Here is a 24,666-nt window from a genome sequence, read left to right on the forward strand (position 1 = left end):
ATGATCTTAGATTTAAAACATGCGTTTTTCATTTAATATTCCCATTGGATTATATGTGTGCGCAATCGACGACCGGTATTTTTCACAACGAATAAAATCTTCATCGATTGTTTCATGCTTTGTATCGTTTTGTTTATTATCTGCAAGCAAATTAAATCAATTAATATCATTATCACTACAAATCTGTAATAAGACATACCTAAAAGTCTTTGAAACTGTACAGAATAAATCTCCCCTTTGCCAAAGAGACTTTTAACCGCAATATCCTACAGATAATATATAGAATAATCAATATAATTGTAATATAGTATTAGAATAAATAATGGAGAACAACATAGGAAGAACCACCTTCCTGTTTTAATTATCAACCTTCCAAAATTTCCTCATTTCTTGAACATTCGCACGTTTTCTCACAAGCCAACCGCGAACATATCTTTGTATGTGCAACGCCGCTTCATCCTCAGACCATAACCACGATTTTGGATAATAAGGTCTAGGACTACAGATAAAATTAATGAAAAATACATAAAATTATCAATTTTTCCACATAAATGTAAATTTCTTCCGCTTACTGTGAACGTAAATATTCTTTAAATAGCGGTATATCAAATACATTTAAAGGTGGTGTATATATTTTCGAACGTCGTGGATTCCGATTCCATAAAAATTCCGCGATATAATCGAGGCCGTTAAAACGACATTTCTGGACCTGTGATAATTTATCGATTTCTTGTAGGCGTAGTCATAAGAACTGTTTAAATTTCAACATTAAATCATTGTTAGATCGAATCAAGAATTCTACAATACCCAAAGAACGTTCTGTTCAGATGCTTCGATAAGTGTTTCTTCCAATGCAGATATTAACAAGCCAAAAATATTTTTATCAAGATAATTCGAAGGCAATAGATCGCCCTCTTCTTGGATGATACTTTTTACTTCCTCCTCTACCTTAAGATCTTTACCACAACTCGAATTACTTGATATCGCGCAAGTAACCAAACTTGATGCTTCCAATATTCTATTCACTTCACGAATGCAATTTCCTTTCGGCGACGTCGAACACATTTTCATTAAAGATACTATCCTGTTCGGCCATTGAATGTTGCAAACCAGAAAAGAAGCTATAGGATAATTGAATACACGAAAATCATTTGTTAAACATTAATGACGCGGTAGCAAACTGTCACAAGATCGATTTCTCGATCGAAAGTCCGATTATGGAAATTTTGGCTATCTGCTATAGTCTTTAAAACCATTTTTTAAATTAATCTAAATGCCCACATGCAAGTTACAGTGTCCCCTGGTGAAGGCTACATTGAAACAAACAAGTATAATTCACATATGTTACCCATTGTTTAAAACATTTTTGCTTATCTTACTGCTCCAAAATAATTGACGAAGCTTTCAGTCACCGAAGCCCCATGGCTTTCGAAGAAATATTTTCCTTCAAAGGATACAGATTTGGAAAAAGACGTAGAATTTGAAGACGCTCGTGATGTAGGTCGTCTTTATAAGAGAGAGGTAGATGGAAAGGTCATAGATATAATAACAGGCATCACAAAAGAGGATACCTCGAAAGTTTCGATCGCAAAAGTCAAAAGAGAATCTGCAACGCAGTGGGCTGTTAAAGGTACATAATTGAAGACCACGCAGTACGAGTATGATAAGTCCATTCTTATTAATTTTCTAACTTTTATGTCACTTGGTGACTAAGAAAAAGCTATTTTAATACGGAATAATTGAGAAAGGAAATAACCTAATTTTTATATAGAATTGATCGACAATATATTGAATCTTAAAAATGATATTCTGTGAAAGACGAGAAATGTGACTTATCGTGTTTCTTACTTATGATCTTTAGTTGTAAGATGTATTAGATTAAAAACATTTCAGGAAAGTATTAATTAATGCAAAACACACATTTGAATGATATGATCATTACGTAACGTAGGAGAGGATAAGGTGATTGTAAAAGAACCTATTAAAGACATAGAAGGGGAAGATTCAGCAGCCAGAATTTCGGAACGCGGAAGGCTAGAGCGTGAACGACCAGAACGTGAAAGAGCAGAACGCGAAAAACTAGAACATGAAAAATTAGAACGTGGAAAGCTAGAACTTGAAAAATTAGAACGTAAAAAACTAGAACTTGAAAAATTGGAACGTGAAAAATTAGAACTTGAAAAATTAGAACGTGAAAAAATTGAAAAACCGAATGGAGAACCGTTGAGGCACGATACTATCGATGACAAAGAACCTACGATATTTCGAGATGAATGTGATCCCCATTGCCCTCGGCGTATATCGCGAAGCAAGTATATTTTGTTATCCACTGTCCTTACCAATGTTAGATGTTAAAGCAATTAATAATTATTTCTATAGAAAGTATAAGACGTAAACTCGAAGAAAGGCAAAGCGCCGCAGATTACTATTTGTTGAATAAGGGTTCGGGTTACTTCGAAGACGTCTGTACTTGTTCCCTTTCCTGTATCGTTCATGCTTTAAAAAACGATTCGTTTGTTAGAAGCATATTAGCATCCACCGCATTATTTATATTTGGCTTGAAACTTTGTTCAGAATTAGACGCGTGGTACTTGCCAACTCGATTTTCATAAAATAAAATCACACTAATAAATGTAAGTAAAACTTGTAAATAATCTACTCTCTTCAATTTTATTTTCTTTATAATACGATGTACTTACTCGTAAACTTACGCTTATGTATTTAATTTTGACGAAAACATGTTCGTAACAATCGTAATAATTGACGATGCGCAATGAATTTATAAAAGAAAGGATAATTTAAAAATAAAAAAAACTGCTCCAGGTGAGGCTCGAACTCACAACCCCGGCATTGCTCACGATTCACTGTCTTATAAGTACCGTGCGCTAACCAATTGCGCCACTGGAGCGATTGAAAATATTTCTCTCCAGGAACAATTTTCAGTGCTCTTATTATTGAATTAAAAAAAACAATATTATATTGTAAAGCATCGCGTTTACTTAACCATTATCTGCTATTTATGATATTGTAAGAAAAAGCATTAATAATAGAACATGCTGGTCCTGTAAAAATAAGGATTTTCTATGATTGAAACCATTGATAAACTATATATATGTTTATGCATACGTGTGCATGTGCGAAGGTAATATAGCTCGTAGCGAGCACTTCGTTGACGCGTCAAATAAGTTAATACATTATTAAAAATTCGAAAAAAGCATCGAATATTTTGGTCATTATAAAAAGATTAAAATCATATATCACAAAAGAAGTGGAATACAAGTGTACTGTTGTCCATAAGTATATCGAATGAATTACGTGTATGTTTTCTGCTTTTTTCATCTGTACATAAATTTTGACAAAGTCAATTGTAAATTATGTGCAAAAAAAACATTTACATAACATGTTACCATGCGCACATAGATATTTTTGTTCCAATATAACAGTTAGTACGGGTATACAGTAACAACAGTTCAAGAACATTTTTACAGTTAATTTTTTACATTTTGGTGATTCACCAATTTTATATATTGTAAGAAACTTCTAAAGCGATATGCAAGTAAGTAAAACTACATGTAAACAGCATCTTTCGCCCTTAATCATCGCATTGCTATTGTCATTAAGGATTCAATATATATTTTGTTTATGCAAATGACATTGATACATTGACCCTAATAATTTTAATATAATCTTAAAAAAACAAATGCAATAAATTTTTAAAAACAGAGTCCTTTGCTTTTTTATTATAAATTTTCGTTACGAAAATGCAAACAGTAACTTCCCATCATATTTTGGTTCAATTATTATCTCTGAATCGTCTTTTCTCTAATTTTTTTCTTAATTCACTGTGCGGTGATTTTTAAGTCTATGTATGCATAATATATGAATAATGTTAAATGTAATTCGTAAACATCATCGTACACACCCTAACCTCTAAATATTGCTCTGTTTTCTTTTTAATAAAATTAATTTTTCATGCACTTTTATATAGTACAATCGATGTTTAGCAAAAATACTTTGTTCTAACATGAATCATTTTTACTCATATCCATTATGATTATATTTTTTTTTTAGATATAATAAAGAATGAGCTGGTTTGATGCCACTGGATTTGCCAATTTGGCTAAGTCCGCACTAAAAGAAGCTCAAAAGACAATTGATAAAGCATTAGATATTAAAGATGAGGATCAGAAATCGTTGGAAAGCCACACAGAAGATACAACAGATTTTTTTGCATCATGGGGGATAAAGAGTGATGTTCATCATAATGTACAACCACATCATGATAAACCTAAAGCACCTAAACAAGAAGCCACAAGCAGTATATGGGGCAGTTTTACCGGATCATTTTTTGAATCACCTAAATTTAATGAACCAGAACAAAATGCTAAAGCTATTATCCATTCTAAGTCTTTGCAAAGTACACCCACTGAAAGTATCAAAAAGCTTGTATCTTCGTCATCATTCTCAGAAGATTATAAAAGTAAACCATTGAGTCCCAAGAAAAAGTGTAAACAAGCAAAAAATTACAAAGAAAAGAATACTAATGATCAGATCGAAAATGTTCCTAGCCAAGATGTTTCGAATACATCTGATTTCAATGAATTAAAGCAACTTCCTCCAACTGAAACAATTGATACAAGTACAACTTTTGACAAAAATGACAGGATTAATGATTGTCCTAAAATAATTGAATATCCTTCAGAGGAAAAAAAAGATATTGATGTTAAGGAGGAAGATGAAAAGTTAGAATGTGAAAAAAAAGAAACTTGTGAGCATGATTTAGATTCACCTGTCTCTACATCAAATAAATTATCTTTTGTATCTCCAGAAAATGATAAAAAGAGTTCGGAAAGCATCGAAATTCTGGGTTCTCGATCTAATACTGATTGTACTACAACTCCCGAATTGGATGGCAGCCCATCTGCAAAGGGTACCAAAGTTAATTCAGAGTCGATAGAAGTATTACCAGACAGTATGGTTACATCTCCAAGTTCTGGAGTGGAAGTATTAGAAGATTGGAAAAGTGATACTAGCCCTTATTTATCTCCCATGGAGCAAAGACACTCTGATTCATCGTCTATTTTAGATAGGGATGATACAGTGACCCCTTGCTGGGATGATATCAATGTCCCACAGATTATGAATAAAGAAAATGAAATAAATCCATCACCTTCTGATATTTCTCCATATGAACCTTCGATGGAGAAAATCAAAACGTCACACGAAAATTTATGTATGAGCAGTATGGATAGCACACCATCAACAGATATATATCAAGGTCTTGGATCACATTTATACAAAAGTGTATCCAGTAACCATTCAATAAAAGCTTCACCAGAAAGCATAGAAGTAATACCTTACACTGATGATGAGAGAGATGAAACAAATTTGGCAGAGGATTCTTATACTTCTGCGTCAGAAAGTACAATTGTAACAATGCTAGAAATGCATCAGCAGAAAGATCAAACGAATAATGAAATGGAAACTTCTAGTAGTATTTCAGTAAGTGAAAAAATGCAGGATTCGAGTTCAGATGATAAGTTAACATTGAAAAAAGCTAGCACAGATACAAGACTAAATTTGAATCTAGATTCTGTAACCGAAAAGCATAATTTACATTTGCCGATTGAAGCAATTACAACGCAACCGATTCGTAAGCCAGAATATTTTGATGGAGCAGGTCAAATATCCAAACCCGATCGAAAAAGTTTCGATCGGTTAATGAATTCAACTATAGAACCTGCAGAAACAGAATGTTATTCTACCAGCGAAATTATTCATCCGTTTAAATCAGAAATGGCAGAAATTTCAGATCAGCATTTGATTTCAACAGACTCAAGTTGTGAAGGAACCTTGATAGGGAGTTCAGAAGAAAATCCACAGTATAAATCAGAAGAAAGAATTTTACAAGCACCTTTAAACTCTAGTTCTTACGTAAAGACAATGTTAGAAGATGCGATGATCGAAAAAGCAGGTGAAATCGAAACAGAAGTACAAGGCACGGAAATGCCTCGAGAAAATTCACCTATTTCATCAGAAAGGTATTATGTCCGGAAAGAACTCGTAGTACTAATACTATACTTAATTACTTAAGGATATAAATTTCATTCCATTTATTACAGTCGGTCCGATCTAATTAAAATTGGTTCAGATCAAACCAGTGGTCACACTAGTGGTGATGAATTAGAAACCACTACTTCTAGCGATATCGAAGTTATATCCAGGTACAGGTATGACTGTAAGATAGTAATTATGAGTAATTTAACTTCATTTATTTTATGGCTATAAGAAATTTTCTCCCGAGTATAATAGCAAAATTTTTTGTTAAAAAAAGTCCAAATGGTGATTCGAGTTCGACACAATCGCGACAGAAATTGCAATCAACAAGAGGTTGTGATCTTTTAATGAGAACATTAAAAACTAAAGGACATTCGAGGGAATTGAGCGAAATCAGCGTAGGATCTGATGAAACGAACGTTGAGATAGAAAAATTATTGAAACGTATACAAGAGATGACGGAAATATTAGAAGCTAGGGAATCGAAGCTCATCGATGTTAGTAGAATGAATATGGAATTACACGAACAAAATAATAATTTAAAGAAGTAAGTTTTCAAGAAGTACGTGATAATCAAACAACGTATAATGTCCGTTTAATGTCTGTGGCGCTTTATATTTTACATAGGCAACTTGATAACTTTGAAAAACACGCAGAACAGAGCCAAAGCATAAATCAAATCACTGATGAATATACACAACGATTATCTGCCTTAGAAAGAAAATTTCAGCAAGCAATACGAGAACGAGATTCACTAAGAAAGAATTTAGAACAGTTAAAAGTAGAAGCAGCTACGCGTCTATCGTCTCAAGAACTGTCTACTCTGAATGCCGAGAAAGATGAAATTATTAAGGAACTTCGAGATGAAGGTGAAAAATTAAGTAAACAGCAGCTTCAACACAGTAACATTATCAAAAAATTGCGAGTTAAAGAAAAAGAAAATGATGTCTTAATAAAAAGTCAAAAGTACGTAAGTAATATTCGTTATTCCCTTTGTTCTTTTATATTATAAAAATAAAAGAACAAGCGGAAACAGATGATAAATGTAATTAAAAGGTAACACAATATGAAACATTTACAGAGAGCAAATAGAAGAACAAACCTCAGAATTAGAACGTTTAAAAAGATCATTGCGTGCGAAAGAGGAAGTTGAATTATCTCAGATAGATGCTGTTTACTCGTTAACAGCACGAACAAAAACACTGGAAAAAGAAGTAGCAACGTTACAAAAGCAATTAGAAAATGCGATACAAAATGCAGAAACATATAAAAAGAATTTAGATACTACAAAAACGTTAGTATATATAAAAGCATTTTTAATGTTTATGTACAATTTATAACTGCGTATAATTGACATATTATTAATTTTTAGGGAGCTATCTGAAACGAAGAAAATTTTGACTGCGACAGAATCAGAGTTGAAGGAAGCAACGACTAATGCTGGAGAATCATGTCAATTACTTGTGCAAGTAGAAGAATTGAAAATCAAATTAAGGGAATCTGAGGAAATGCATGTCAAGTAAATATTCTACAAAAGATATAATTTCCTAGCTGCTATTAGAATCAAATAGTTCTTAATGCGTTTATTTTTTTGTCTCTTATATTCTATATAGAAAGGAAGAATTTTTGAAACACGAAAATAGCGAATTACTAAAGCGCTTAGAAGCTGCTGAAGCTAGAAGCGAGGAACTTTCAGAATCTGTATCAACGGCCACAAAACCTTTACTGAGACAACTGGAACAGCTCCAAGCAAATTTGTTACATAAAACTAATAGTTTTATGAAACAAGAGAAAACATTGTCAGACAAAAATATCGAGTTGCAAACAAAAATAGAAAATTTATTCGAAACAGATCGTTACCTTAAGGAAGAGAATGTTAATTTAAAATCTAAAATGTCTCAATTAGAAGCTAAGCTTGCTGCGAAAGAAAACGAAAGAATGCGGTTACAAGAATTGTATGATGAGTTGGTAATACAAAAGGATAAGCTTGCTGAACAAAATATGAGGTAAGAAAAATCAACATTCTTTGTAGAAAAATCGATAAGGACATAATTTTTTCAGGCAACGACAAACAATAGAAAGCCTTGATCAGTCTCATACTTCGGAAATAATGGAGTTAAAACGAGAAATTATTGCGTTAGAGAATAAATTATCTATAGAAAAAGCAGCTACAGACGCAGAAAGAAGGAAAAATCATGCAATGTCAGAACAACAACAAAATATTGAAGACAACGAACGACTTAGTCCTACCCCTAGCACAGAACAAGATTCTGCGAATACCATAGACAGTATTTGGCCGGTAGTGCATTTGCATACATCGTGATTATTGTTTCTCTCTTTTTACCGAAATCTGAATTAAAAAATTTTGTTTTCGTATTGCAGTTGTACAATTCTACTGCCGAAAACAAAGCTGAAAGCTATACAATGACGTTCGACACTATCAGAGCGGGTTCTAGTAGTACTTCTATATTTGAAAATTTACAAGCTCAATTGAAGCAAAAGGATGGTATGTGTTTAAATATTTATCAATAATAAAGTACATTTGATTTAACTACTTGATAGTATCAATTATTCGCTTGAATTTTTAGGCGAAATACAACAACTTCAGTGGGAGTTATCACGGCGTAATATAGAAAGAGACGTTTTAAATTCAGAGTTATCTACATTAACCTTGAAGATCGAAGAATTAAATGTTAAGGTTATGGATGTTGCGGTTTTAAACGAAAGTTTACGAGAAATACAAACTAGATATGATGCGTTATTACAAATGTACGGTGAAAAAATGGAAGAGAATCAGGAACTACGTTTGGACCTACAAGATGTCAAAGAGATGTACAAAACACAAATTGATCAACTTTTGAAGCGAGATGCCTGAAGCTTTTTATAAATAAAATTTGTTTATTGGTTGATTCAATATTATAGATATAGAACCATAACATAATTAACAATTTACGATGATATAGATTCGGCGATAAGTTTGCCAACGATACTATACATGATACAGCAACGAAGTTGGTGAAGCCGTTTAAAAAAGATAAAACGTAGCAAGAGACTGATATGAAATTATTTCAAGAGATTTGAAATTCCACGGAGTAACAAAATGAAATTTTGTTTATACGTGTTTTACATGGAATGCTTATGGAAAATTAGAGATCTTTGTTTTGATAAATTTTGCAGACAATTCATTGCTCTAGAATTCCGAGAATTAATAATCATGTTAGTTTACAAACTAACATTTAACGCTATGTAAAATTCCAATATATGCAATGTAAAATTTTACGTGTATCACCATGGTCACCGTGGTCGATTCTTTGATTAGTCGTTGGAATTAATCATTGTGCATGCATTCATGTACACTGTATACAGATAGACTAAGGAAAACAAAGTGATATAAAATGTAATATAATTTTAAAGTTTTCGATATTGTAATATAGAATTGAATTACGATGTAATTTATTAAAAAAAAATGTATTGTGTTCCTTTATTGAAAGTTGTATTCTTTGTGATTTCACTGATACAATGATGTTTTATAATCTCGACAGAAACAGGGAGAAGGGAGGTAAGAATAAAAATGTACAGTATATATTATGGGAGATTTTAGGAAACAGAAATAAAACAAAGTAAAAGGAACAGAAATGATTAGAAAAAATAGCTTTGAAAAAATCCCAAACATAATGACATATATAATCAAGAATGACAGAATAGAAAAGATCATAATGTACCTTAAATGGAGGTTTAAAGTAAATGAATAGTAGACGTAATTGTTTCTCAAAAGTGTAATTAAACCAAAGGGAATACATCTTTTTCATAATTTTTATACATACCGTAAACTTTATTGGTTATAAAGTGCGACCTTCTTTTCCTCCCCCTTTCCCTCGAAAAAAAAAAGATAGAAAGAAAAGAGAAAATAGTATTGATCCAGCAACGCTTATGATCATCACATGTTTAATATGAAAAGGAACAAATTTTGTTTCAGATTTGCAATATCATTTTTTCCAACGATTCCCGATTCTTATAAGCTATTACAGATTAATGACTGATTACCATGATTGTTGTATAATATTTGTTGAAATAAACTTCTAGAATTAATATGACAGATTCTACCAAATATATATATAAAAAAAAAGATAATACTTACGATAAATTTCGCGATAAACTTGTATGATTTGGACAATTATCAATTGAAATTTCGGAAAAACATGTACTCCCACTTTAGGAAAAAAAATAAGAGTGCTGAGATCATGATGATTTACATTAATATCGAGTAGCGAATACGAACACGAAAAATACACTTTGTTTTTCATCCAGCATCTCCATAATCTCGGTTACTTTGCTCGCGATTCGACAGTGACATATCGTTCTTGGTCCCGCTTCAAATTTCCAAATGTGTCCTTACTCATTAGCGAACGCTATACACGTTCTTCCTTTCAAGATTGGGATACAATTATAAAATTCAATCAATATTTACTAAAATAAAGAAATAATAGATATCGATCTTCTTTCGAACAAATATCTGTGGCAGTGTCACTATCGACGCGTTTATCGTTATCGAGCTCCTCCGCGTCATTGTCAAAACTTTCTGCCCTTATTCCTTGTCATTTCAAAGATGCGGCAGATTCTATGCTTTTCCCAAATCTAACATCGACATTTAAGCATACAAGCAATATACGCAATAAGACTGCTGATTTTTCGATCGTACGTCAGTTTATATTTTCTTCCTCTCATCTTTTAACCTGCTTGTCGAAACAATCTTTGTTGCCCTGTCCATAACAACAAATAGTACATAAGTGCACGCTTTTCTTTTAATTCTGCTTCTTTTTGTTTCTCGGCTATTGTACGTTAGTCTACTTTGACCAGAAGGAAAACGGATAAAGATTATGTAGACGCAAAAAAGGAAAGAAGAAACCTTGATATAGATCGCACAGTACGCATTGTTAACGAGAGATTTTTGAGATAATCATAGAATCGGTGCCAGAATCGAAGTTCGTTCGTGAATCGCGCTGAAATTTCTCTGTATGCAAGTGCGCGCAGCCGAACTTAAACGGCATCCTTACAGACATGAACTTTCTCTTTCAGGTGACAACGAAGATATACTTCACACCTGGTCGGACAGAGAACTAGCTCTGTGGAGCATAGAGCGAAGAACGGTACTAACTCGAGTACCGTGTGTAACGAGCATTAAACCATCGACGCGATTGCGTCAATCTTTTTTCGTTCAGACCCATGGTGTCCAACCCTCATACAAGAGGGCTAAATTGTCGGTGCTCTGAGCTTCGCGTATCACGTATTCCACTTGTTCAGCCGTTGTATACTTTCTTGTTGGATAAGGATCGCATCCTTCTAACTTCATCCGTACGCGATGCCAAATGTTCAGTGCATACGCGTTTCGCTCTTGAACAGCTACGAAGAAAATATAAATGAGAGAGAAAAATAATAAGAAAATATTTATGCAATCTTAACGAAAATCCACAATAAAACTAAGCTCACCTTTTCCTGTAGTTGGGTCTCGGTTCGGTGGAATTCCTTTCTTAGGACTGTAACATACACCCTCCTGCCTCATTAATTTTCCTTTCTTCTTTATCGAACTAACTATTGAAGTTTCAGTTTCACTCTCTCTTTCACGGTCCCTTTCTTTTTCCTTATCTATCTCTTTTTGCTTCTCAGACACCTTTGCTGAATTTATTTTCTTTTCATTGGCGAATCCTAATAATTCGTTGTACAAATTTGGTGCCACAGTTGCCATATTTTCCAATTCTTCTTTAATCGTTCTTCCTCTATTTGCATCTAAATTGTCGGATTCCAGTTCCTTTACGATCGCCGATATGCTTTCAGTGAAAGACCGATACGAAGAAAGAAATTCTTGTAGACCATCAATGTTCTCTTGTTTCACCATAGTTCGTAATAATATTCGTACATCCGACATTAATCTATGATGCTCGGTTAACACACTTTGTAAGCTCGATACTTGCTCTCTCAAACGTTCTTGAGCTGAAAGCAAACCTTCTTGCTTTTCTTGCAATTTCTTTTGAACATCAAGTATCGCCTCAGAGATAAATCTCTCAGCCTGCTTTAGCCAGTTCATATCAACGTTGCTTTCCATGTGTAGTAGTTCGACAAGACTCTCTTCGATTGCGGTTACTGTTATATTTAAATTCATTGTCAAAATACAGCTCTCTTCCCAATGCTTGATCAGTTTGACAAAATTTGTATCGTGTGTCACACTTTCAGATGTCCTAGTTCTTAGAGCTTCATAATGCAATATAGAATTGCAGGTATTGATTACATTAGTCGCAAGATTATGCTGTCGAGTTAATTTTTCACAAGATGAGAGTACCGCGTTATCAAACGCGGACATGACTTCTCCGAGAGCAGGGTTCGCTCCAGCAGCCCACTTCAATCGTTGCACTGCGCTGGAAACAAGATTTTGTTGTTGATCTCGTGCCTCACATACTCGAGATTGCAGAGCAGAAAGTGCTGTCGCTGTTTTTCGAAGTTCTAACATAAATCCAGAACGATCTGAAAAGAAGTAAGAAAATTAATATCTAAAAACAGAAATGCACAATTTTAACAAAAAAATTCAAACAAGAACTTACTCAAAGGATTCATTAAATTAACATTTGACCTCATTAGTAAGCTATCTTCGTGCAACCAGTGATGAGCTGTTAGTTGTAGCTGAAGTCTCTGCATGCTGGCCCTAGCTACTTCGACACATTGCTGAGCAAATCTAGCACTCTGTTTTCTTCGCCAAACACTTTCAAGAGTGCTACTGAGCGCACTAGCTTGAGCAAGAACAGAACCAGAAAAGAGACCTCTCTTTAAACATATATCGACAACCTTTCTACACAATTCTTCTATCGAAACTTTACTCTCAGCTCCGATATCCCTTTGCTCAATCTCGGTAGTAACGCTTAAACCCATTCGTTGTAATAAGAAACAGAGTGCGATAGCTAATGTTTGAGAAGTAACACCAAGCAATTGCCGTGACACGTAATCGGCTGTAAAGATTCTTATTGGTTTGTTTAGTCTTTCGTCATTGTAAACGTTTGCTAAACCGCCTTTAAATGCAGTTGCAATATCTCTACACATCATGAAGAACTCTTGTATGGTATGTAATCGTTTGACCAAAAATATATCCTCTAACACCTGACAAGCTGTCTTATTGAATATTGGTGCAGACATTTCTTTCGCTTCTCGAATCTGATCAATTTTTCTCCAGGATGAGGGAATATCGAGCGTACTCAAAGTAGCGATCAGTGCGTTACCTTCCATCTGGAGCTTTTCGAACAAACCATTAAAGCCCATTAAAAGCATTTGACCAGGCGTCAACGTCTCATCTTGATTAGGTTCTTGAATTTCAGCAGGTCGAGATAGCATTGCCTCGAATCTTAATCTCATGTTATTCACGACGTTTTGTATCATTGCATGAGGACTATCCATTTCCATAACAGTAAACCTGAGATGCATTTCTAACTGGCCTAGGATGTCACCAAGTGGTATACCAGATGATACAATTATCTCTGTTAGTTCTCCTATCATTCTAATCACAGTTGGCTCTTCCGTTATGATCGTTTTCATCGCTTCAGGCAAAATGATCGTGTGGAAATTATAATTAAGTTCTTGCAATCCTTTGTAGATGCAATCGGATCCTCTTAAACATTTTAATATAAGAGATATCTTGGGATCATTGTTGGTTTTATGGCATTCAGGTATCAAACTAACTAGCTCAGCAATTAACGATGACATTAAACGCATTTCGTCTAAAAACCAGTCTCCTTCTCTGGATGTAAGATCAACTAAACAGTCCCCTGCACATTTAGCAGCGCCTTCCATCATTAAGTATCTCTTATTCAAAGCGCAGAGTGCGGTTATATTGACGCATTCGAGTGCCCTTTCCGCACCTTTATCTCGTCTCAGAAAGTTTTGTATCTGTACTCTCGATTCTCCATATGCTTTCTCTATTCTAGTGACTGATTCCGGTAAACCCTCCGAAACCATTCTCTCATATGCTTTCTTTAATCTTTCATTTGCTTCATTTAGAATCGCTTGCATTTGATAAGAAAATGTTATTATTTGTTGAACTTGCTGATTGTTGGAGATTTTGATCGGATCAAAAGTGTTTTCAAATTGCACCATAACTTCACGACAAGTTTCGACGCTTCCAGTGTTTAAAAGCTTATTAGCCCAACCGTGATAAAGTACTGTACGATGTTGCGACATATTACTCAGCGGATACAGGCTACAAATCGCTGAATATTGACTCAATAAATCCAAACAATTCCGTATTAGAATAGACTGTTGTGTAGCCAATTGTGTCAATTCATTTTCTGATTGTTCACATTGAAGTATCATTTGACTTTGACCAGCATTCTGTAAGAATTCTTTCACAAGATCAAAAACTACGTGATCCTCTTGACTCGTAGACGTACCCAATTCTGCCAACCATTGTCCTAATTGCGGACCTCGTACGATTGAAAGTGCCAACTAAAATAACAAGGTAACTCGATCAATTTCTTCGAAATAAAAGAAATAATGAATAAATAATTAAAGCTTACGTTGTGCATGTTAATCTGCTTTTCACAGTCCTCAATCTTTTCTTTCAACCCAGCTTTTGCTTTTTCATGGGCATCACGTGCTCTTTTAAAAGAATTATAACGCTTTATCACAGAATATAATGGATGATTACGTCCCATTGCTTGTGCTTCTTTGACTAGTGCAAGCTGTTGGTGTCTGTCTTGTAATAAATCCTGACACTGACGCGTGATATCCGTTGCCTCTACCCAACCATTCAAGTGGTGGCACAGAGATGGAAAGATCTTCACCAACTCATCTCTAAGAATCAAAGATCATTAGTCAATACGATACAGACTAATTATTATGAAGAGTATAAAGGTAAAATCTAATTACTGATCTACAGACCTATTTGCTAACCATTCGGCACGCATTTCTGCTGCTCGAACGGCGAACATTGCTCGTGTTAGTTCCTGTTCCAATTGTTTCCTCCCAATTCCCGTACATCGTGCTCTAGCCTGGCAAGCTCCGTAACTTGCAATGCTGTTATCCGCACCAGCTCGCCAGTCGACTAGCGGATCATATATAAACGCTTCAAGCAAGGTCAATAAGGTTTCTCGTCCTCGACGCATTACTCGGAGCGTATGTTCACAAGTTAAACGAAATATACCCTGAAAAGAAGATATCATATTTTAACTGTGTATATTATTTATAATAATAATAATAATAATACCATAACATGATTAGGACGTAAAAAGTTATTGTACCTCGACTCCAGTTACTCCTAGTGCTGTTCTGATGTTTGGAGTCATTCTAAACGGCACTTTTTCTGGTACGCGTAAAGTTTTGCCTTTTTCAAAGCAAACATTGTAATCAATGTGAACAACCTCGCCTGTATTGAGATCAACTAATACATTATCCAAATGTCTATCACCGAGACCAATGATATAGCCGATAATTGACATTACAGCCACCGAATAGGAGTAATTTTTGGTTGCTTGCCACCAACTTCCAACATTTATGCTATTACACCAAATCTCTCTATAACGATAAACAAAGATCAGAAAATATCGTTAATAACTTCCTTATGCAGGAAAAAGTAACCAGGAAATGGAAAGGAGATATAAATAATGAGAATAAGAAAAAAAAACAGAACTAACTTTGCTAGCAAATCCTTAGGAGTTTCTGCCATTAGTTCAGCTAAAACTTGTTTCAAAACTTGAACAGGCCATTCTTTTCTGTTTTCCAGACCGATTCCTCGCTCTTTCAAAAGTGGAGTTAATTTATTGTAAAATAGTTCAGACGGTCTTAATATTGCAGAACTACCAATTTTATTAAGCATAGTACTCTCTCTCTGTTGCCATCTCTTGTACAAGACGAACAAGGGTGTCACGCCATCGACCCACTGTATTAATCCAGATCGTGGACCCAATGGTATAACTGAATAATGGCGCGCCCTATATACTTTTTTTGAATCACCCTTTTTTGACATCATAGTGTTGCATATATTTAAGAACTGCATGATTCTTTCATCCAGATGAAGGTCCTCCAGACCTTTAAATAAATATGTGTATACGTGTCCATCGGAACCGTGGAACACGAGCTTTTTCGGTTTCGTTTTGGTTGGTAATATCTGAACATTATTGTCTACAGATTTTATAGTAACAATTTTGTTATCATTTGCAGCAACACCTGGCATAGCGATACATGTATTTCTCAAATTGGCTAATACCGGACTGATATCGTTCATGGAAAGGGAATACGCGGCTCGTCTATGTACACGTTGAGCTAATTTGCCTTCCAATTGTTTCAAGCATATACTCGCAATCTGCGGTTTCGCAGGATTCTTAGGATTGTTTAATTTATTGATTGCTTCTTCTATCGAAGGACCAAATTTCTCTTGAAATGTCTTTTCATGAGGTGTTTCAGCAGAAACGGAAGTCATAGCCGAAAGGTTTTCTAATATGAAAACTATTGGCTTCAATATAATTCTGTGTTTTTCTGCAATTAATTTATCCTTTTCCTCAACACTCAACCAAGAATTATCCTGCACTTTTTGTACTTCCATTTCTAGTTGTTCAAATCGCTTAGAAATTTCAGTGTGATGCTGACACAGTGTTGCTAACCACAGCTCATCCCACAGTAATGTAATTCGACGCAGCTCCTTGACGAGTATTTTCACTTGCTCGATGGAATCTTGAATCCTATTCGATAGACAGTCTACCAATTGCGAGAAACAACAATCCATAAACTTTTCTTGCTCGTCTTGATAAGCTACAGTAGAGCTCTCAGTGTCCATTTCCTCTTCTTCTTCGATAAAATCTAAATCATTTTGAGATGAATCAGTTTCTGCTTTCTCATAGAGTACTTTATTGCAATTTTTCTTTTGACCAGAAACCGCTCCAACTACAGCTGGGAAAGTGATCAAGTGTGGTGAATTCTCTGCAACTCTGCACAGTAATTCAGATACTCGTGTACGTACGTAAGACTCAGGATGACTAAGTCTGGAAAACAATTGCGGTATTATCTCTTTCCATGGAGCAGTAGGAGTTGAGGAAAGACCAGACTCCAGAACATTTTGTAATTCGAGAGCGTGTTTCACAACCAGTCGTAGCAATCTAAGCGTAGCTGTGATAGTAGCACAATCGTTGGCCTCTTTAATCGCTGCAAGTTGCAAGTATTTGAAATACGCGTTCGCAGAAAGCTCGTAATATGCATAAATCCTCTTCTGTGCTTGCCTCCAGATATCGACCAACGTTGTGAGACGATCAGCACTAATACGACTTAATATTGAAACGCTACGTAATTGATTTTCTATCATATCAGAGGTATTAACATCCTTGGAAGTGTCTGTAATGTCGCCTTCGTCTTCAGGGATTGTTTTATTTTGAGACAAAATTGAAAAGATTGCGTTCAAGTCAGATTCACTTGTATCGAATGGTAATAAGTCTCGTATGGTTGTTCTATCCGAATCAGTCAACTGCCCTGAATTTGAATTATCTACGATCTTTCTTCCCCATTTGTAACACCAACTCGCGAAACTGCACCACGCAAGTGGCAAATCTGGACATTGGTTTACACCCAGTTGCGTTAATCTACCGATTATCATATCTGAGACAGGTATTGAATTCGTGGTAGGACCGAATAGCTTGTTCATCAAGCCATCGTTATGGGCAGCTTCAAACTCGAGCAACTGCTCCAATTGACCATTTTCAATGCTGCCTATTTCTTGTTGTATCCATTTACCAAGAGTCAAAAGTAGAATTGTACCATTCTCACGTAAATCAGCTGACTGTTCTCCATCGACGATAGTTCGAGATATTCCAAGTGCAGTTGCACTACATACCTTTAACGCTTTATTAACTCGTTCCATATCATATAACAATTTTGAAAATTCACGGAAAGCACGTATATTATTCTTTGACCATTTTACGTGCATCACGTTCTTCAAAACATCATCAGTGGCTTGATCAAAGTCGGGATTAATGTAATTTCGTTCGCCTCCTTCAAACTGACAAAGCTCTCGTTCGGATCTTAAATAATTAAGTAGTTCTCGTTTCGCTAGTTCAAAATTACCTTCCTTTCTAGCAGTTCGAACAATATGCAATCTTAGATCAGTTACATCATTATTATCTAATCGCGCTTCAGGGCTATTATTCTTCCTTGTTCTACCGAAATATTCTGACCACCATAATGTTCGCGTCAGTATGCTCGAATCCATGTGATCAAGTTTTTCGCTTTTATATAATTCGAATATATTTTCTTCCTTACCAGAAAGGATATTTTTTAACCCATCTGCTGAAAATCGTACTAATATAGATTCGTTTAAGTATTCCGAAGGTACATTTCTTAGACCTTCTTCCATAATTTTAGCTGCCACTCTCCGGCATCGTTCAATCTCTTCCTCAAAATAATCTTTATATTCATTTATATGAATTCTAAGTGCAATATTAGTCAATGTATTACCACATTCCACTAAGGTTTTCGCGCAATTCCAATTTACCGTTTTACCGGTTCCTCCATCCAGTAAGCTCCAATCAGTTAGGTCGTCTAAACATATTTTTTCACCATTTTCGAATTTTTTTAAACATTTTGCTTGTTGAGAAGCGCTACTCTCCGTAAATAATTGTTTTCTGAGAATGGCACTTTTATCTCGGGCAAAAATTTCAGCCTCTTGCTGTTTCCAAGCCTCTAACCGGGTCCAATCACTGACAGCTTCGTAACAATGAGATAACCGTTGCATACAAAAACCAAGTACTTGATTATCTCCTTCGGATTTAAAAGACTTGCCTTTTCCATCAGAAACCTCCTCATTCGCACTAATGGCATCAACACCACCAACACTATTACCATCAGCTACATCATCTCCCTCTTCCTCTTGGTCTACATCTTTTCCAAGTCGACTATTTGCAACACGCATATGCTCCTCTATAATTAACTTATACGCTTCGGCAGCAGATTCGTAGCGATGTGCAGCTTCTTCCATGGCAGCTTTCAACCACGGAAATTTTCTGTCCTTTTCCTTAGTATAAACGTAAAGTCCCTGTAATGCCTCTGCTTCTCCCAATATTACCATAGCTTGTGCCGTACAAAGCGTTGCTCTTTCAAATTCGATACCCTGTGTATTATCGCTATTACTTAAATCCTCTAATAATCTCTGACTATTTCTCAGAGCACTGCTAGCTAATCCAGGATGCAACGACACTACACATAATGCCAATCGAATACGATTTAACCATTCTTTACAAGTCGATTTGTTAGTATGAAAGAAGGTTCTAACTGGTTTAGACAATGGTAACAGAGCGATCGCGCAACCTTCTGCTGCGTTATGTATTACTCTCTCAAGATGTTCAAGAAATTCAATAAATAATCGTACTCGAGTATGTTCGCTTAGTAGATGATCCAAGCTACGTTTTTCTTTTTTCGTTGTTTCAGAGCTGTATGAAATCTCACGTGCTAATGTTTTCAAAGCATTTTCGATTGATGTAAATGTTTCTTGAGGCTTCCCTAGTGAAGTACGAAGCTTGTTCGTTACACAATGTTGAGCTGCCTCGAAACCGGCCCAGAAGTATAAGAATGATCTATTTGTAAGTGCTAAACGATACATATTCTTGGTAGTGTCGCTCTCAGATCTATAAATATAAATAAAATCGTACTATTTTCTCATTATCGTAACTAAAATAAGTAACTTGAAATTAGTTGCGTCTGTCTTTACTTACACAATTGGCCAACATAAAGTAAATATTTCCGACAATTCAGCTGCATCAAGATATTGTTCTTGCAATAAAAAAGCCATATAAGTCTTGAAATGTTGTGCTTGCATCTCTCCAGTGCTAGTTCCTCGCATATGTAATCTTTGAGCAAGGATTAAAGACTCGGTCGAATAATTTTTTATTCCTTGATATTTCTGTAAGAAAAAAAAGTTGAAGTAAATCATGCTTTTTCTTTAAATATATTTCCTACACTTACCTTCGTTTCCGACAATAAGCACTCTCTGTTAAATTTTGGTACCACTATATTTAAAGGTATTTGTGTCAATAATGAACCATACTTGTCTCGTACGATTTCGTCTCGTGAAGTTAGATGTAACATCACCAAGTCTACAATACAAGCATACATTTCTTCTTTCCAGGTTACACTTTTTGCGCTCATTAAAATTTCAAAGAGATCACAAACAGCAATAGAAATATCTCGATCGATGGTAGCTCCACACGCAACAAGACTTGCGAGAACATTCTCATATTCCTTTGTTTTACTCAAAATGCCAATGTAATTTTCCGCTTGTATACAAATTTCTTGCATCCATATTGATAAAAGCAATAACGTTTGCTCTGGTGTGCATTTATTATAAGTTTTAGCTATTAAGTTTAGAATTATGGAAAGATGACCACTAGTTGGTGATGTTGTTGGAACATCCAATGCTCCTGGAAACATATCCATCGGACGACAAGAAGTAGTTCCAGTTATTAAGCTTGAACTTGGCACAAAATGATTATATCTATAATAAAACAGATAGTGCAATCAAAACTGCTAAATTAATTATTTACTGTTCTTATTTTCCTTATGACTCACCTAGAACAATGCGCATATAGCAAATACAAAATGCTATATTGCAAGAATGGACTAGTTGACGATAAACTGCTGTCATAAGGTTTCAGCTTAACTGCCAAGAGTTCTAAAATGCTTGGTTTTAATGCCCACATACCAATGATAGAATTACTCGCGTTAGCTAGAAAATATAATAAAACATATAATAAAATAAATCGATAAATGATATATAATAAGCTTATCTTTGTTGAATTTTACAATGTATTCATATATTTTTACCTATATCAGAAAGAGCTCTTAGCAAAAAGATAACTACAATTTCTGCATCGTTCTTCTTGTATTTAATATCATCAAGTAATGGATTATCTGTTACTAAATTTTCGATATCTGTCAGGATAAGTTTATAAGCAATTTCCAAATCCGACAATATGTAACGATACGATTCTTGTAATAATGGAATATTTTTTAGACTAAGAAGACTATGATATACTCCAAGACTGGCGTTTTGGATAGAAATTGAGTCACGAAATCTCAATTTGAGTAAAGCAGAGTCTTTTCCAAGCAATTTATGAACTAGTTCCAGTGGCAAATTCGCGGAGACTTCTTTTATTATTTTTGAAATAGTATTTAACATAGAAATTATTGTGTCATCCCAAAAGATACTGATCCTTTTTAACTGAAGATCAATAAACTTATAAAGTAGCTCATGATTTTTTGTTATACGACTCTGAAGATGACCTAATAATAAAAATGCGCATTCATTTGCAACAACTATTAATTCTTCTTTTTCCTCTGTTAGATCTAAATCTTTCTTCATTTTTATCTCCATCCATTGTATTATATTTAACAATGATTCTCTTTCTTTCAATGCAGCATCTTCCTCGATATTTTGCTTTAAATCTTTTAATTCATTTTTATTCAAATTCAAAGATTTAAACATATTGATGACATCCTCTTCGATTAGTTCTGATTTATTGGAATTTTTTGATGGTATGATGCCTACATTTTTGACGCATTTTAATAATTCTTCGGTAATTTCGGGTGTGACTTTAAAATTCGAAAGCCAGATTTCATCGTTGTCCAATTCAATCGCTTTAACGACTGTTTTCAGCATTTTTGATAAACAATCAGATAAAAACGACCACTGCACGCTTGGTGTGAGATTAGGATTCAAATGCTCAGATATACTTTTCGTAACTGTATTAAACACCGAGATCAAGGATGTAATGCGTCGAATAGATTCTCTGGAAGTGGGGGATGCTTCATCTCCAGGAGAACTCCTACCACATTCTGGTAAAGATAATTCCTCGTCATAGCTTTCCATGTCCTCTAAAAATTGTCCTAGTAGAGTCAAAGTAAACTGTAAATCCGCTATCCAGAAAGTTCGTAATCTTTGCAAACTACGACTGGCATAAGCTACAATTGTCTTTTGCTGTGTCGAGTCGATATGCCAGCCAACTAATATATCAACTGTATCACGGAAATGATTTGAAAACGTTTCAGGATAAGACTCCATTATCAGTAATATAGCATCCACTGTTGCTACTAATAGATCCGATCGATCAACATTTTCTAGCGTCGATTGCAATTGCGACATCATTAGCTGAAACGATATCTAATGTACTTTACTTAAAATAATTAGTTTTGCTTCTTTTTTGCACAACTTGCACAATATCTACTAAATCTACTAAATCTACTAAATTAAGAAATAAGAAAAGAAAATTTAAGTACCACTGAAAATTCTTTTAGCCTTGGCGCCTCTGCATCCAATTTAAAAGCTTCAACGAATGATTTAATTAGAAGGCACTTTATATCATCTTTCCGTTCCAGTGAATATTTATTAAAGACCCAATCCATGTATCTGTGGATTTTCACACCAAAAATTTTACTTATATTGAAAGAAATGTTACATTTGATGAACACACTGTACACTATTTTACAGATCATTTGTTTACCGTTTATAATCTTGTTCTGTTGCATAACCAATGCGTCCTAAACATTTTGCGACTTGCTGTTTTGCTTCTTGTCCAGGCCCAGTATGTAGTATATCTAATAGGCTTTCACAGATGACATCTAAATTTCGTCTTATGTATCTTTGATTTTCAAGCGCTATTATACCTTCTTGTGCTTGTTTACACAACACCATAAAATGATCATAATCATCTTCCCGATACAATCTTCTTAAAAGTTTGGAAATTCTAGAATCTTCTGTAATATGGAAATATCAATTAATATATTTGATTGCAATATGAAACATCATATTTTCTCAGTATATTCTAGAGATAAAAAACAATTTGAACCATTTATTCTTTTGTCGTCATAATATTTTCCTTGTGCATTTTCTTGATTTTTCAGCGATTCTTGAAATTTTGGTCTAGTCGTAGGGTAGTAACTAGTTTCTGTATTGGAATCACGTTCGATAGGTGTCTTTTTAAAGGCCCTACCCCGTAAAGAGCCTCTGGCACGATCTCCAGAGCTACCTCCTCGAGCCATTCGAAATTCATTGCGTGGAGTACCACCAATTCTATAATAATATAAACAATTTATTAAATAAAAAAGAACAGGAAATTTTAATAAATAATTGGAAGAATAATTTACCTTGGTTTAAATCTAGAAAAACTATGATCAGATGAATAGTTGTTTGTATTTCTTGGACAAATGACCAAAGTGCCTCTTGGAGCATTAAAATCATTGGAGTTATATCCACTTAGAACACCAACATCTCCTTTCTCCAACACACTAGCTCGATTGTTACTAACAGATTCTTCCTGTATCTCCGAGCACTTAGATCCACGTAGCTTTGTGCTAATATTAGAGTTCCCACAGCTATTCATTACATTACTCTGCAGATGATCTGCATGACCTACACTTTGCATTAATAATGTACCAATCACAGGTAATAATAATTTTTTATATTAATAAATATTAAAAAGCATAAAATCATAAGTATTCTATAATTGATTACGGCACGCCAGAATTCAATAACTTTCACATATTCTTAAGGTTACATTATTCGCACCTACATCCTTGGTGTACAAAGTTCAATGGTCATAAAATAAATGAAAAGTAGTAATGAAAAAATAAGATAAATCCTGCAATACAATCAAAATCTATTACAAAGTTTCTCAAATAAAAACGACGTTTAAGTTATTTACGTATAAAAGATACGATAATTCATAGAGTGATTAACTGTCGTAATATCTATTTCAGTTTATGTAAGTACCGTTCCCTTGGAAAGTAATATCGTAATCGCATAGAACATGGAACACACTTTGATTTCTTTCGGAAAATATTTCGTGGAAAATAATCGAAAGAAGATATCGAAAGGTGAAACAGTATCGTAACCGATTCCCCACGCGTTCGATCTATAGGTACACACCGTAACAACTGATCAACAGAGAACTTTTACAGCAATTTATAAATTGGTAAAAATCAAAATATATTACGGTTTTATTTGTATACCGATATAGGCATAAAAGATTCTTTGGAATTTCCGAAAAATCGTACATATGTATCTGTTTAAATTAACTTATTTAGGTGGATACACAAGAACCAACAACCAACCACGAAACTGAAACGGATTAACCACTATTTACAAGTGGCACCTTCCACACTGTTCATTGACATGCTTTCTGTAAACATCGAGTAGCATTTTTAACATTATTCTTTTTAATCCTACAATTTTTTTCAAGATTCCTAGAATATCATGTGCAGGAAAGCAGTAATATACAGATAAAATAAGAATAAATGATGAAATGAAAATATAGATAGAAAAACAATTGAATCAGTTTGTTGGATACCTTATATTATATGAGTTCTAAATAATAACGAACTGGCTAACGAAGCAAACAGACACTGGCACTTAATATAAAGAAAAATTATTTAAAGCAAATATAATTATTTTGTATCTGCATACATAAATTAAGAATTTTAGTATGGTTACGTATAATTACGTTACGCTTCTACGTCTCCTACTGGGATGAAGCTAAGTACAATGAAACGATGAAGCAACTAAATAAAACTTGAACCAATGTAAAATATTGTTGAAAAAAT

The 24,666-nt window shown here is 34.4% G+C and overlaps 3 protein-coding genes and 1 non-coding gene across 9 annotated transcripts; 1 reads left to right on the top strand and 3 right to left on the bottom strand.

Moving 5' to 3' along the window:
- Positions 1 to 12: 12 nt before the first annotated feature.
- LOC138187138 (uncharacterized) lies at positions 13 to 2,840 on the bottom strand. Its single transcript, XM_069127620.1, has 6 exons — positions 2,259 to 2,840; positions 808 to 1,606; positions 573 to 709; positions 370 to 499; positions 200 to 266; positions 13 to 140 (listed from the first exon to the last, which is right to left on the bottom strand). Exons 2-6 carry the CDS (start codon positions 1,069 to 1,071, stop codon positions 13 to 15), a joined length of 726 nt encoding a protein of 241 aa, XP_068983721.1. The 5' UTR covers positions 1,072 to 1,606; positions 2,259 to 2,840.
- TRNAI-UAU (transfer RNA isoleucine (anticodon UAU)) lies at positions 2,816 to 2,908 on the bottom strand. The gene is given in 2 exon segments: positions 2,816 to 2,851; positions 2,871 to 2,908. It is a non-coding gene; the product is annotated as a tRNA-Ile (tRNA).
- Positions 2,909 to 3,117: 209 nt separating this feature from the next.
- Positions 3,118 to 10,223, top strand: Tmf (TATA element modulatory factor). Of its 3 annotated transcripts, none has more exons than XM_069127256.1 (11): positions 3,118 to 3,556; positions 4,072 to 6,041; positions 6,123 to 6,230; positions 6,335 to 6,604; positions 6,685 to 7,023; positions 7,139 to 7,351; positions 7,430 to 7,576; positions 7,671 to 8,063; positions 8,119 to 8,356; positions 8,440 to 8,563; positions 8,646 to 10,223. In XM_069127256.1, the coding sequence occupies exons 2-11, from the start codon at positions 4,084 to 4,086 to the stop codon at positions 8,930 to 8,932; spliced, it is 4,077 nt and encodes a 1,358-aa protein (XP_068983357.1). In that variant the 5' UTR covers positions 3,118 to 3,556; positions 4,072 to 4,083; the 3' UTR covers positions 8,933 to 10,223. The 3 variants fall into 3 exon arrangements, with proteins under 3 accessions (XP_068983357.1, XP_068983359.1, XP_068983358.1); XM_069127258.1 differs by having other exon boundaries at positions 6,123 to 6,224; XM_069127257.1 differs by lacking the exon at positions 3,118 to 3,556 and adding an exon at positions 3,606 to 3,702.
- Positions 9,819 to 24,633, bottom strand: nonC (serine/threonine-protein kinase Smg1). 4 transcript variants are annotated; one of them, XM_069127249.1, is made up of 17 exons: positions 24,414 to 24,633; positions 24,178 to 24,309; positions 23,212 to 23,476; positions 22,914 to 23,137; positions 22,569 to 22,821; positions 22,345 to 22,474; positions 20,893 to 22,216; positions 20,638 to 20,794; positions 20,035 to 20,563; positions 19,785 to 19,972; positions 15,726 to 19,697; positions 15,333 to 15,606; positions 14,974 to 15,236; positions 14,610 to 14,886; positions 12,651 to 14,538; positions 11,545 to 12,573; positions 9,819 to 11,457 (listed from the first exon to the last, which is right to left on the bottom strand). In XM_069127249.1, exons 3-17 carry the CDS (start codon positions 23,445 to 23,447, stop codon positions 11,273 to 11,275), a joined length of 10,929 nt encoding a protein of 3,642 aa, XP_068983350.1. In that variant the 5' UTR covers positions 23,448 to 23,476; positions 24,178 to 24,309; positions 24,414 to 24,633; the 3' UTR covers positions 9,819 to 11,272. The 4 variants fall into 4 exon arrangements, with proteins under 4 accessions (XP_068983350.1, XP_068983352.1, XP_068983349.1 ...); XM_069127251.1 differs by lacking the exon at positions 24,178 to 24,309; XM_069127248.1 differs by lacking the exons at positions 24,178 to 24,309; positions 24,414 to 24,633 and adding an exon at positions 24,076 to 24,177.
- Between the last annotated feature and the right edge of the window lie 33 nt (positions 24,634 to 24,666).

Source organism: Bombus flavifrons, chromosome 14 (genome assembly GCF_040668555.2).
Source record: "Bombus flavifrons isolate JBK064 chromosome 14, iyBomFlav1_principal, whole genome shotgun sequence".
Classification (NCBI taxonomy): domain Eukaryota; kingdom Metazoa; phylum Arthropoda; class Insecta; order Hymenoptera; family Apidae; genus Bombus; species Bombus flavifrons.